Source organism: Dasypus novemcinctus, chromosome 16 (genome assembly GCF_030445035.2).
Source record: "Dasypus novemcinctus isolate mDasNov1 chromosome 16, mDasNov1.1.hap2, whole genome shotgun sequence".
Lineage (NCBI taxonomy): Eukaryota > Metazoa > Chordata > Mammalia > Cingulata > Dasypodidae > Dasypus > Dasypus novemcinctus.
The window spans coordinates 48,997,084-49,012,870 of NC_080688.1; the positions used below are offsets into that span (position 1 = coordinate 48,997,084).

Consider the following 15,787-nt stretch of genomic DNA (forward strand, 5'->3'; position numbering starts at 1 on the left):
TAATGGAATGTGCACAAGGCAAGAAGTACCATGTGACCAACACGTGACCCTTTGTTCCAGCTGGAAACAGTAGCAAGTCATGAGGCTATTGACACCGACAAGTTCTAGCTTGCATGGAGAGTACCAAACAATCGACGAGTACTGGGACAAAATTTTCACATAAAAATGTGCCGACTACCAAATTCAACAAGTTTCAAAGTGGTCAAGTACCAAGGTATGGCTGTAGTTCTAAAGCCTGCAATCTTAAAGACTATCTCTAATGCTTGTTAAAGGAAGTGACACCTTGGACCAAGAATTATGAATGGCAACTCAGAACATTCTTAGAGACAGAAACATTAACAGTGCTGAAGAAAGAGAAATAGCACAGATCTCTGCCAAAATTATCCCCCTGAATGGGCAGTCTAGTACTGCATTAGATGCTAAGAAATATGCTTTTAATAAAAGGAATGAGACTTTTTATAATTCCTAAAAATCTATTGACAATAATCAGAAGTTACAGGGATTTCAAGATTGAACTCCCTTCAAATTAATGAAGGCAAACAAACAGGTTAAAAAGGCAAAGTGACAATCACTATATTATCCTTCAACAGACCTATTAAGTATTTCTTTAGAAAAAAATAACTCATTAAAAAGGGCAAGCTGTCCTTTTATACACCAATTTACTCATCTAATCATCTAATCAGTTTAGTATCCCAAAAAGGATGCAAATACTATTTAATTTACTAGTCAAGTTGGCTTACGGAAATTATTACTTAGCATGATTGCCTCTGGATAAAGAACAAACAGGAAGGGAAAAATCTATTTAATAAGGTCATTTCGTCCTTCTGGAGTGAGACTATCAAAAACATGTCTAGATTAATAAATTAGGTAACTTAGAAAAGATTCTAAAAAGTATTTCAATTATCATAAAAAATAAAACTAACTGCCTCGGTTCTTTAAATAACAGAACATTACAGGCTCTTTAAGCCCCTATGAAAATGTTAGCATTCTAAATGTCACTTACCCGTTTCAAATGCTCCTGTATTTTAGACTCTACACCTTGAATATGTGAAATCATTTTGTTGACACATGGTGTTGGGATGTTTACTGAAGCACAGCTGTGACGTCGACTTGGATAGCTAAAGTAAATGCCTTTATTCACCCCTAAAGACAAAACAGACAGAGAACATTAGGTAGTAGCTATATAGAGAATATTAAACCTTGGTGTTCAGGATGTGAGAGAAAAATTCTCCTATGTTAGTACTAATACTATTAAAATTCCTTTAATAAAATTATGCATGGGTTAAATAAACTTGTCAGAGAATTATAATACGTATCCTCAAAAATCTAAAAGCTAAAATAAAAGTCATTTATGACTTCATAATATAATAAATAAAAATCCTAAAGAGCTCAAATAAAACCTCAAGCAAAGGATAGAGTTAAAGGGTTCCATAGGATCATGAACTAAACACTGAAAAAAAAAAAAGTAAAGAAAAAAAGAAAACAACCCATGTTTCTAAACAGATCCTGAATCACTTAAAAATGACTGAAGTATATTTTAAATACTCCCTTCAAAGAGTTTGCCCATCTTCCAATATAAAGAATATCCAACCACCCAGTCATTTAACAATAATACAGTTCTTCCTTAAATCCAGCATGAGTTTCTCTTGCTGAAGAAAATAAAAGCAGGTCTCCTTCATTCTCATAATAACCTCATTTTCTACCTTCCATTTCAGAAAATTGGAGTCTCATGTGAAGAGTGATTGATGTTCTCACTACTGCATTCAAGCTGTACTCATCATAAAATCCACTCAGTCCGATGTGCCTCAGTGATTCTAATCCTGGCATGCCCTGAATCGACTGAAGGTTGCAGAAACACTGCAAAGTTGTCCATGAAATTCTACCAAAGTGCTTACTTGCACTTTTGACTCTAAGAATCCCTTTGACTCTAAGAACCCTATTGGCCTGGATTATGTATGCAATCTGATCTTAAATGGAAGACACAAAATAGGCTCAGTGACTCAATGATAACAATTTGATGTCCTCATTCAAGTTGACTTTGAGGAACAGAGAAATAATGCTGTTGCCTCCAGACTGTGCCTTCCATTTCAATGCCACCCATAGAGGTGGTAAATGCTTTAGATACCTTCATTTAAGATGCAGTCTTTAAATATTATTTTTAATGAAGCCTTGTAGTATTCTCCTCCCCCCCCAAAAAAAATCACAATTTGTGTGAAAATGGGATATTTGTTTCATTTATGATAAAGGTGTTTATTCCATAGACATATGTTCTACATATATTATATATCTGACTAAAAATAACAATTTTGAGCACAAAAAAATACCTGCAAAACATGAGACTAAGCACTCCTAATGTCATATCTTATATAATCCTCAATACAATCTTATTAAATGGGATCATTATCTTGATTTCACAGATGAGGCAAAGCTTAGGAAAGTTATATAACTTCTCAAAGTCCATATACTTGGTAGGTATGGAAAAGCTGGGACTTCCAACTATTAAGGGTTGGCTATAGTATGAAAGTCTTTTTTACATTTAAAATGTGGCAAAATGAAGAGAAACAGGCATAAAGGTTTGTTTTAGAGATCTTAAATGTGTCTCATACCACTGGTTTTCAACTTTTGAATGTTCTTTCATGACAGGAATGCTGATGTTCTAAAGAACTTTAGTAGGGCCTTGACCATACTCTGAACACACATATTTGCTTTGAATACTCTGTGTTCTATATTCCATCAATCCTCTTTAGTTGGTACACAGATATATTTTCATCTCTGTAATAGTTGGAGGACTAAAGAACAAGCTGGTGAAAATTACATATTGATCTCCTATTGAAAAGGACATGTTGCCCTTCCCTCTAGAAATAAGAAGGTTCTGAAACACATGTAACAACCAAGCAGTTGCCCTTATACTAAAAACATTTGTTCTGCTTCATTAAATGTGGGGAAAACAAGGATACTAATAAGTCATTTCACACTTATCTTGCATGTGGTACTTTCAACCTATTTTGTGAATACTAATTAATTTCCAAAGCACTCCTATAGTTTAGGATCAACATTTTACTTATGGAAAAGTGGGAGAAATTAAATACTCTGAAGTTAAAATTTGCATTAATATCTGCAAAAGACATGGATTCATAAATAGCACGAGATAGAACCAGAATTCAGGATTTCTTATTACTGACCAGTTTTTAATCCAAGGAAAGTTAAAACTTCCCTTTCTTTTTGATTTTTAATTTTACCTACCTTAACAAGATAGCAAGACAAATAAAAAAGATCACTGAACTAGGTATCCATGTTCATCAACTTTTGACTTGACTGATAATTAGCTATGTATTTTGACTAAAACTACTCAGTCTCTAGATCTTACATTTCTCACTTGATAAACAAATGGGTTGGCTGGATGTTATTTAAGATATTTTTCACCTAAAGTCCCATGATACAATGATACTAATGATTTTAGAAACATAAATTGATGGACCTTCTCCTTGTGTAGGCAATACCAAATAGCCAGGATGAGTATTTAAAAGAATTAACCCCCGGGCAGGTCTCTCATTCTCTCTAAACCCCCTCTTTCTCAGCTTCAACTCCCTTGAATTAACAAGTAAAAGAGCTTCCTGAATCTTGGCCAGAATTAAGGTTTGCTGAGACTTTGCAACATGTAATTTCTGTTTGGAGAAAATTATGGGCTAGTTGACTGTATGAACAAATTAAATAGAAATACTATATTTATAAACTGTCAATTCTCTCCACTCAGTGAGTTTTACCCTGACATAATTTATTCACTCAGTTCTAATACGGTAACAGTTTATCTCTAGTTTATCTCTATCATTCTTTCTTTCCTTCTGCTTTTAATATGTGCTTACTTTATGTCCATCATCCCTTCCTGAACAAAGTACTGCTAGAAAAAAATTACCTGAACACAAATTTATTTTTCACATTCAGGTATCATTTTCCCATCTTGATTTTTATTACAAAATGTCAAATAAGCTAGTGCTCTTGAGTTTAGAAATAATTTCTTGTCCATGCAACTCTTCTGCTCTGAACAACAACAACAAAAAACACCTTTAATATTTACGCTTTCTTTAGTTTTAGATATACATGGAAAAAAAACTTTCATCAAAATCAATGTTATTATATTTTCATTTAACACTGATCACTGATTATGTAGAATATTATAAACTCTCAAAGCTGAAGGGATCAAAGATTGAATTTGCTTCCACTCCATTCAATGTACAAATGCCCTGTACAGTGTTCACTAATCTTAATTCTCTTCAGTCTCTCTAAAAGCTGCCTTTTTTTTTTTCAAAATCTGCATTTTTAATACATTTTTTCTTGCTTCCCTCAAGTAACCATGGATCTACTACCACTTCACCTGGCCACTTCCACTAGCTGCTATCCAATACTGAATTTTGCTTTCACTAGCAATTTTTTCAAACGAGAGGTCTACACCAGCAGCCACAATTTCCCCATAATCTGGCCTCTTCACATTGCAATTCCTAGGCAAGTATTAAGTTCTATCTTACATGGCTCCTTTTCCATGAGGAGTTCTTGAATTTCTCAGACATTTGACCTATAGCACGTTCTACTTTATTAGGACTCGGCACATTACTGTGATAATAGCATTACTATGTCACACTTAGATATCTGTTTTCCCAACTATCTCTCTCATGAAGTGTTGCATTCTTTACGGAGACAGAATATTCTTAGGGCCTTAAAATAATATAAAATTTTTGAATTAATGAATGAAAGAATTGATAGCACTACCACCACTCCCTTTCTTTTCACCATGCCAGAATAACTGTTATCAGACTCACTCTCCAATGAAAAGCAACTCTAGATGTGGACAAAATTATGAGAAAACTATTTTCAGGTGCTGGAGAACAGGTAGCACAAGGCTGTGATTCCTGAGAGAAGGGAAATTCATAAGGTTGAGTCTCAGAGTCTCCCAACTCTCTTTCCAGGGACAATTTCTCTATTGTGATATAGGGATCTGGGGATAGAGCAGAAGATGCCAGTCTTGCTGAACTGAAGAGGCAAAGATCAGTGTCATGGGTAGCAAAAGCAGCTGAAATCTTTAGCACAGATAATTGAAGAGAAGAGAGGTATGCATAGAAGGGACCCAGAAATATATGTAGGAGTACTCTGACTCTGTAGATGAGTCTATACCTCTGTAAAGCAAAATTACCTGAAAACTAACAAAGAACAGATGACATGTTTCCTGAGAAACAAAGATACCAGACGTTGAACAGTGCTGGAGAAAGAGCATTGCTGGGGCATGCAGGACCTTGGAGTTCCAGCCCTGACAGAATAGAGAGATCATGTCAACACCTTAATAATCTTGATCTTCAGCTGAACACTAGAATTGTCACACCTTAGGAGTAAGGACCATCAATTAGAGTAAGATATCCTCTACATCTACCTTTTAAAAAATATAAAGCCAAATCACAAATCATATGCAAAGAATAGAAAATTTGGAAGTTTTCTTCAGCTAAAAAAGAGAGGATTGAGAAACCTTTGTTTTTCTACACATCTGCACTAACAAAGCATAAAACCAAACCTATACCAGTTTAAGTTTCTCAGATGGTAACTGAGTTGCCTGTTAGAACGAAAAGTAATTCTCTTCAGAAAAAGCTAACAGAATCCAGAGTCTTTACAATGTATTATCCATAATGTCCAGAATTGAATCATACAAGGAAATAGGAAAACATGTTTTAATAAAATCTAGAAAAAGTCAGTAAAAAAACAAGATCACACATAAGTTGGATTTAGTGGACAAGCATTTTAAAGAAGCTATTATAAAAATGTTCAAGAAGTAAAGAAAAATATGTTTAAATAATTGAAGGATATATGGTCTTAATAAGTCAACAGATAGGGAATCTCAGTAAGGAAATAAAAAATAGCCAAATGAAAATTCATGAACTAAAATTACAAGAATTTTAATTTTAAAAATTGGATACAAAAGAATAAAGTGTCAAGTGAATGTGCAGATGGGTTGATAAAAATTATCCAGTCTGAACAATACAGAGGAAAATGTCTAAAGAAAATAAAGAACAGAAACCTAAAAAAATGAGGGACAAAATCAAACAGTCTAACATATGTATAATTGAAGTTTTAGAAGAGAACAGACTGAAATTGAAACAGAAAAATATTTGTAGAAGTAATGGCTGAAAAATGTCAAAAAATTTGGAGAAAAACACTGATTTACACATCTAAGATGCTCATAAAATCTCAAACAAGAAATTTATATAGAGAACCACATCTAGGTATATCACAAATTACTGCAAGCCAAACTAAAAAGGAAATCTTGGAAACAGCCAGAGAACCAAAAAACATATGACATACACAGGACAAGAATATGAATAATTGCTTAATTTCTCAACAAAAACAATGCAGATCAGAATATAAAACAGAAATGTGTTTTAATATAAAGAAAGGGTGAGAGAAAGAGAAAGAATAGAAACAGAGCAACTATCAACTAGAATCATAAAATAAATGAAAATATCCTTCAAATATGAAGATGAAATGACAATATTTTCAGATAATCAAAATATAGAATTTATTGCCAAAAATCATGAAGCAAAAAATGACAAAAACTAAAGGTCAAACAAATTCGCAGTCAGAATATGAGATTTTTTGCATTCCTTTCATAATAAAGTGTACAAAGGCATCATCGGAAAGTATGTAGAAAATTGGTGCAATACTATCAACCAACTGAACATATTTACATTTACAGAACAATATACCCCCAAACTAAAAAATACACATTCTTTATAAGTGCACATGGAGTGATTACCAAAATGGAACATATGCCAAACTATAAAATAAGTCACAATGAATTTCAAAAGACTGAAATCTTACAAAGTATGATCTCCGATCACAAGATTAAAAAATTAGAAGTGAATAATAAGATACTTGGAAGATCTCCTATTATTCATAAATTAAATAACACATTTCTAAATACCTCATGGGTCAAAAAAATCACAAAAGAAATTAGAAAATTTCAAACAGAATGGTAATAAAATGGACAGCATAATATATTATTGACATAGGCAATATCACAATTCCATGGAGAAAGGATAGTCTTTCCAATAAATGGTGCTGGAAAACTTTAATATCAATATGCAGCAAAATGAACCATGAGCGTCTACCTCATATTGTACACAAAATTAATTCAAAAGGGATCATAGGCCTAATTATAAGGCTAAAGATATAAATTATAGAATAAATTATTGGAGAAAATCTTTGTGTACATAGGGTAGCAAATATATCTTAATAAGGAAGCAAAAAGAAGTAAACATTAATGAAAAAATGATAAATCAGACTTCCTCAAAATCAAAGCTTTTAGCTTCCACAAAATTTATTATTGCAAAAAATAGACAAGAAAGAGAATGAGAAAAAATATTGTGTGTGTGTATACATATATGTATCTGCCAGGTATCCAGAATTCAGAAAGAAAATTTACAAATTCCTATTCAGGAAGACACATAACAATAAAACTGGGCATAAGATTTAGAAGTTTTCCAAAAGACAATATACATGTGAATAATAAGCATATAAAAAAGATGTTCAACATAAACAATCATCAGTAAAATGAAAATTTAATAAATGGTGACTCTCAGATGTTTTTCTGAGTGAAAAAAAATTGGACATAAAAGAATACAGTTAGAATAATTCCATTTATTAGAAATTTTAGAACAGCATATCTAAAATCTGATCATTGGCTGTATAGAGAGGCAAGGGAGATGGACTACTATGGGGCATGAATGAATTTCCTGGAAAGATAGAAATTCCTATATCCTGTTTCGGGTGGTGGTAGTGTGTACATTTGTCAAAAGTCATTCACCTCTATATTTCAAATATGTGGATTGTAAATTTTACCCTATATGTAAATTTTACCTTAATCCATTTGTTTTAAACAAGCCCAATAACCATACCCTAGTGACAGAATTCACTAAGTTTGCATCATCCTCCTTCCCTTTTAACTTTTTATAATACAAAATACTGTAGATAACACTTCCTTGAAATGCTCTCTTCCTTAAGCCTTCTATGCCTTTCCCCACATATTCCTTAAACTTGTCTACTTGCTAAAAAATATGCTTCCTCAACATTCTTTCCTTTAGTGATCTCCTATCCTATAAAGTACTTGACTCCAAACTAAACAACTTTAGATTCAATTTTATGCTGAGCTTCTTGAAAGCCAGATCCTAGTGTAGAGTTGAAAGGAAAGGAAGGCTGGACCACCTATTAGGATGGGATGAGGGATGACAGTTAAAGCTAGAATACACCCTTTGAGAAGTCAGTACACCAGAAACAAGGAAATAAAGAAAATCACAACCCAGGAATCCAAAATGTCTAAGTCAGAATAACTACGGAGGAAAAGGCACACATTTTATATGCTCACATACAGAGCTGGAAAAGTTTTGTTTTAAAGATGATTGGGATCTGATGCATTCCAAGTACTAAGAATGGTGCCTGGAAGAGTGGATACTCAATAATTATTTGGCAAATGAAAGAATGATGAGAGATTAAAAATTTCCTGAGATAAATCTTTTGGATGTCCCTCATCACCAATCATCAACACTTGGGCTTTATGGAGGTCAGCAAACCAGAGGTAGATCTGTCAAGAACCAACCACATTATCAACTCCTTTAAAACTAAACTCATCTTCATTCTACTCACTCACGTTTGTCTTACTTCTCTGTTTCTGTTATCAAACGTAGAAATATTTAAATCACAGTGCTTTGAATTGACTGGTTCAAATGCAATCATTTTGTGTTTTAAACAAATCTGTCCAAAACTAACTACAGCCCCTCAATAAACATGGCCAGTAAATTTCAAGCCAAGATCTGAAAATTATATTAAAGATTTCTATTGGACAGAAATAGAAAAAGGAGTCAGAATGGTAACTTATTTCAAATTTCATACTGTCAAACTGAAAACATTCTAAGCAAAAATTTCTACAAACCAATATTAAAATCTCTTAATAGGGAAGCGGCTGTGACTAAATCAGTTGGGCTCCCATCTGTCTACCATATGGGAAGCCCTGGGTTCGCGTTCCGAGGTCTCCTTATGAAGGCAAGCTTGCCTGACAGCTCTGCAGAGTGCCGCCCGGCCGCCAGCGCCGCAGAGAGCTTTCTCAGCAAGGTGATGCAACAAAAAGGGAGACAAGCAAAAACTCAGAAGAGCGCGCAGTGAATGGACACAGAAAGCAGACAACAAGCAAGCTGCGACGGCCGGGGCGGGGAATAAATTTTAAAAAATAAAAAAATACAGACATAGAAGAACGCACAGCGAAAGGACACAGAAAGCAGACAGCAAGCAAAAAAAAACTGGGAGGGGGGAATTTCTTTATAAACTTTTTAAAATTCTCCACTAGAATCACCTGAAAAAAAACAAGGATGAGCACTTTTCTCATTTCTTTCTGTCTCTCTCCACATATGATATCAGAAACTTTATCAGAGGTAATGTTTTATGGCTTTTCATTGACCGATTTTTTACTTCTGGACTCCACACCATGAAAAAACTAATCCTTTTTTTCTTTCTAAGATATATATCCCAATTAACTGATAAGACTGTAAACTAATTCCTTCCAGTCCTGGGCATGGAGGAAAGTTTATTTTAAAATTCACAAATTTCTGACATAATTTAATAGCTCTTAGGAATTAAAAATGTACATTAACAATGTATTATTAGCATATAGGACAATATTATATTGTTAATATTTAAATATTATGTTAAATATTAATGAATTTTAGGGTTTATTTCTTCCTGTTGATATCACAAACTATTAAATAAAGAATATAAATAGAGCCTAAGTATGCTACTATACAAATTACATTCATCCCTTACCTTCAGTATTTGTCATTTTATTTTCATGAAAAATCTCAATGGCTTCCTCTGGGCCATCAAACAGCGCCAATGCTTGTGATGTGGCATGATCTTTTAAAAAGAAAAAAAATATTTCAGTGAGCATTTAATGTAGATTTTTAAAATAAGCAAAACACTGTTCAAAGCTATTGTGTGGAAGTGCTGACCTTGAAAAAAATAACAATACAAATACAAAACCGACAGTAAAATATCCTTCTATGTTTACTTATACCCTTCAATTTGCTTAATTCTCACAAGAAAGTAGTAAAAATGCCATGAAGATATTAAAACAAAAATGAAGCATTACACAAGGGCACAGGACATAGGAAAACTTACACTGCTAAGTGAAAAATTTTAAGGCAGAGAATTGTATGTAAGTTTTGTCATCATTTCTGTTTTGAAAAGGGGACATGTGGGTTTATATTTGTTGATCCATATAAAATTTCTGTATCTAGAAATTATTAGTACTGGTGACCCTTTGAAAGAGGGAATGGGGAGACAAAGGGATAATTTTAGATTTCATTTTATGATCTCCAAAATGTTTTAATATTTTTAAATGCAAAAACATTCTTATTCATTAGACAGTTTCTTTTTTTTTTTAAAGATTTATTTATTTATTTCTCTCCCCTTCCCCCCCACCCCAGTTGTCTGTTCTCTGTGTCTATTGGCTTTGTGTTCTTCTTTGTCCACTTCTGTTGTTGTCAGTGGCACCGGAATCTGTGTTTCTTTTTGTTGCGTCATCTTGTTACGTCAGCTCTCCATGTGTGCGCGCCATTCCTTGGCAGGCTGCACTTTCTTTCGCACTGGGCGGCTCTCCTTACGGGTCGCACTCCTTGCGCATGGGGCTTCCCTGCGTGGGGGACACCCCTGCATGGCTCGGCACTCCTTGCGTGCATCAGCACTGTGCGTGGGCCAGCTTCACATGGGTCAAGGAGGCGCAGGGTTTGAACCGCGGACCTCCCATGTGGCAGATGGACTCCCTAACCACTGGGCCAAGTCCGCTTCCCTAGACGGTTTCTTATAAAGTGAAATATCTCTTCTATGATGCAGTATTTCCATCCTTAACTTTTTACAAAAGATAAAGTATAGGTTCATGAAAAGATTGTCCAAGAACACTTTTAATAACTTTATTCATAACATGAAACAACCTATATGTCCACATAAAAAATAGATTTTAAAAACTAATGTGTAGTTGTACAATAGTAAATTGCTGAGTAGTAAAAAGGAGCTAGTGATACATGCAGTAACAGTGGTAAATATCAAAAGTTCATTTATTGAAAGAACTTAGAGAAACCATAGTAGATACTGTGTAATTTAATTTATATGAAGTTCAAGAAAAGATAGGTATAAACTTTGGTAATAGAAATCAAAACAGTGGTTACATGGATATATAGAGATTTAACAAAACTCATGAATTATAAAAGATTTAAGCATTTCACTGTATGTAAGCTGGAAAAATGAAAAAAAATATAGTATATATGTTGCTTTACTCTAAAGGTATTCAAAATATTTTGATAAATTAGACATAAAATAAATGGATACATAATTTAAATGTTGGCAGAATATCCTAAGCTAAAATTTACTATTAAAATTAAAATATTATCTTCCAAATCACATTAAAGAAAAAATAAAGCAAAATCATTGCAAAAGTGTGTAAAACAGAGAAGGAAATGTAAGAAACTGTTGGAAAAGTATAGAAATGATAAAGGATAGTGCTAATCAAATAACTATTTAATATATATGATCTAATTTTTCCATAAAGAATAACCAGATAAAAATGATGCAAAAATTATAAATAAAATTTTATTATAAAAAGGAAAATAGTGTGACCAAAATATGAAGGAATCTATAACTTAGGGCAAAACTATTTAGTCATCATATTACTACTAAAGCTATAATTTATGATGAAGAAATATTTATGCATCTGTAACAAAACAATAATATCATTTGAGTAAAAAGAAATCTACTTTTAAGAAACAGAGTTGAGAGAAATATATGAGACAATTTAACTCACCATCATTTAACTATGGCATGTTAGTTGAGAATAAATAAATGGAATAATGAATATGAAGAATACAGTAAGGAGAAGTGATATATATATCTGAAATACACAAAATATGGATTACACCATTTTAAAGGTAATGAAACTTTATGAGGAGTGAGATATCTTAGGCAATAATAAAGTAACTCAAAATAATAGCAAGTAAAAAATAACTACAATATCTGATTTACTACACAATTAGAAATTAACCATATAAAATTAATCCAATGTATTTGAAATATTAAATATTTATTTTCAAATAAGTGTCAAGAAAGAATTCCAGGCAGTGGACTTGGCCCAATGGTTAGGGCATCCATCTACCACATGGGAAGTCTGCGGTTCAAACCCCGGGCCTCCTTGACCCATGTGGAGCTGCCCCATGTGCAGTGCTGATGCGCACAAGGAGTGCTGATGCGCACAAGGAGTGCCGTGCCACGCACAGGTGCCCCAGCATAGGGGAGCCCCACACACAAGGAGTGTGCCCCGTAAGGAGAGCTGCCCAGCGTGAAAGAAAGTGCAGCCTGCCTAAGAATGGTGCTGCCCACACGGAGAAATGACACAACAAGATGACGGAGCAAAAAGAAACAGATTTCTGTGCCGCTGACAACAACAGAAGTGGACAAAGAAGACGCAGCAAATAGACACAGAGAACAGACAACCAGGGTGGGGGTGGGGGGGAAGGGGAAAAAATAAATAAATAAAATAAAATAAAATAAAAAATAAAAAAATAAAAAGAAAGAATTCCAGATCATTAAAAAATTATATATTAAAAATGTAAACCTTACATAAGAAAGTCTTTTTAATTTAATACAAGTTTATTTTTTAATTATGCATTTTTCTGTATCAGTGCTTACCACTTAGTCACTAATAATAAAAGTACACATATTGCTAACACTTTTGGCTTTAATTATAATTTTACCTTACAGTATGATAGCAGTGGTATTACCTGTCACTTCCACATATGTATATATAAAGGAGTAATAAATGGGAATATAATTAATGATTACATAACTCTTACTAGACAGGCAAACTTTTCAAGACAACTAGAAAGAAGGGAGAAACTGGTGATAATATGGATACTTTGGGAATTTGTAAACATGCTGCTTTAAAGGTAACTATTGGGAAGTGGACTTGGCCCAGTGGTTAGGGCGTCCATATACTATATGGGAGGTCTGCGGTTCAAACCCTGGGCCTCCTTGACCCATGTGGTGAGCTGGCCCATGCGCAGTGCTGATGTGTGCAAGGAGTGCCCTGCCACGCAGGGGTGTCCCTGAACAGGGGAGTCCCACATGCAAGGAGTGCACCCCGTAAGGAGAGCCACCCAGTGCAAAAGAAAAGTGCAGCCTGCCCAGGAATGGCGCCATGCACACGGAGAGCTGACACAACAAGATGATGCAACGAAAAGAAACACAGATTCCCGTGCCGCTGACAACAACAGAAGTGGACAAAGAACACACAGCAAATAGAGAACAGACAACTGGGGTGGGGGGGAAAACGGGATAGAAATAAACAAATAAATAAATCTTTTTTAAAAAATGTAACTATTCACACTTATGAGAATTACACAATCTAAATGGCATATTCCATTCTTTGCTAGTATGGTGAATCATGTACTAATTTTTAAAACAATTTTAGTCAATTTTATTGATACATATTAATAAAGCATAAATATATTCAAAGTGTATAATCAATAGTATTTGTTTTAATCACATAGCTGTGCATTCATCACTTCAATCATTAGGGTATTTTCATTATACCAGTAAGAATAATAAACAAAAAGCAGACAAACAAAAAAAACCCAACCCTCATCACATCTCAATCTCTCTATGACTCTCTTGCTGTCCATAGATGCTATTCTGATTCCGTCTCTCTAGTTTATTTGTGTTTGTATTTTGTAAAAACAGTCTTGTATATGCAATATTACCCATATTTTTATTTCACATGAGGTTTCCCTATGTTTTATAGTCCCATGTTACATTTACTAGCTTTCCTTCTAGTAATATACATGTCCTTAGACATTCCCTTTCAACCACTGTCATATCCATATAATAGCTCTGCTGGTTACAAGCACTATGATGCACAGAAAGACTTCTCTGATGGTTTCAAAAAGAAGACAGAAATATATTTAGACTTTAAATGTTTAATTATAAATAAAAATAAAAAATATTGGTGAAAAATGAAAATATAAATATGTGGACAAAATCATTAAGGGAGATAATTTTATAGTGTACATAAACATTTTATCTGTTAGGTCAGCCAGATCCACCTGGCAACATATATGATGGTCGTTACCAAATACAAGCATTAAACACTAAAAGTTTTTGAAGGCCTTACTTTCTCAACTTCCTGAACTTGTTGCACTGTAATCATACATTCAGTCACCTTCGCTGGTCCTTCATGCATACTGGATGGTGATGTGAGTTTTTCCCATAATTTACATATCAGTGTTTTCTTTGAACTTAATTTTTATTCTGCCCTTCAGACAATACAGAAAATCTCAAAATATGCTCTAAAATTGATTACCCCAGTATTCATATCCAATCCCTCCACCAGAGAAGGACTTTGAAATCTGTAATATAGAAGTGTTATGGAATATTGAAGTGTATTTGTTTTAGTTTGTCAAATGGCTGCTGATGTAAAATACCAAAATGTCTTGGCTTTTAAAATGGGGATTTATTTGGGGTAAAAATTTACAGTTCCAAGGCCATGAAATATCGAAATTAAGGCATCAGGAGAGATGTTTTATCACGAAAGTCAGCTGCCATGTGTTGAAGCAAGATGGTCACCATCTCTGTCAAGGTCTCTGCCTTCCCCTTCAGAATCTACCATCTCCCAGAGCTCAGCTGAAGGCAGCCAGGCATAGGGCTTATCTCTTTCTGAGCCTCCTCTATCAGTCTCAGCTGCTCTGCTTTCTTCTTGAGTTCAGCTGCAAGTTATCAGGCATGTCTCATCTGTCCCTGGGTCCCAGCTCTTTGAGCCTCTCAGGGGATTCTCTCCTTGCAGCTTAAATGTGGGTGAAACTGAAGTACTTTCTCTCACATTGCAGGATTCAAATATGGAGGCTCCATTTTTCTGTGTGTCTCTCTCTGTGTCTCTGTTAATATTAGACCCAGCAAGGGGGCAGAAGCTCAACCTGAGTCATGCCTCACTGATGTAGTTCAATCAAAAGCACTAAAGCGATCTTATCAACTAATCTAATCAAAGTCCTCTCAATTGAATTTAATGCAATCAAGGGTACTACATCCAGAGGAATAGTTTAAGAACATAATCTTTTCTTTTTGGGATCCATAAAATAACTTCAAACTTTCACAGTATTTTTTTCAAAAAAAGTTTTCCATAATAAAATTCCTGTGCAAGTCAGATACCTATATAGGAAAAACAGAATTACAACTGAAAATACATCCAAGGGACAACTCTTTAAAAAGATGAATTATAAAGACAAAACTGGTACAGGTAAATGTAAATAAAACAAAAAGTAATGTACAGAATTTGGTACAGAGAAGCACTTTAATTTATTTTAAAGCTCAAAGGAAATTAACACATTATTCATTTGAAATGGTTTCATGCCATTATTTCTCCATGGTGATCCAATTTCTCTATCAAGAGGCAAATAATTTTTCAATTTTCTTATATTTGCAGATACTTTATACCTATGAATAAATTGTATTTATATATATATATATATATTTCATTTTCAGGATATAAAAACTTCCTTGTACATTTTAAAAGAATATTTCACCAGTTATTAGATTAATACTTTTCACATACAAGATCATACGAATCAGGATACAGTTTAAATTGAAGGTATGTCATAGTTCAACTGGTAGTTTTTTATTTCTTACAAGTTTATAAAATATTGGTGAATTTCACAACTGAAAG

General features: G+C 33.8%; 1 protein-coding gene across 1 annotated transcript in view; it reads right to left on the reverse strand.

Annotated features, from left to right (window-relative positions):
- Positions 1–15,787, reverse strand: part of CCDC178 (coiled-coil domain containing 178) — a 530,711-nt gene that overhangs the window by 458,183 nt on the left and 56,741 nt on the right. Inside the window, exons 4-5 of the mRNA XM_004479016.3 lie at positions 9,850–9,939; positions 1,004–1,143 (exon numbers count right to left, since the gene is read on the reverse strand). Of these exons, the coding sequence (XP_004479073.2) occupies positions 1,004–1,143; positions 9,850–9,939 (230 nt within the window). The remainder of the gene's footprint in view (positions 1–1,003; positions 1,144–9,849; positions 9,940–15,787) is intronic.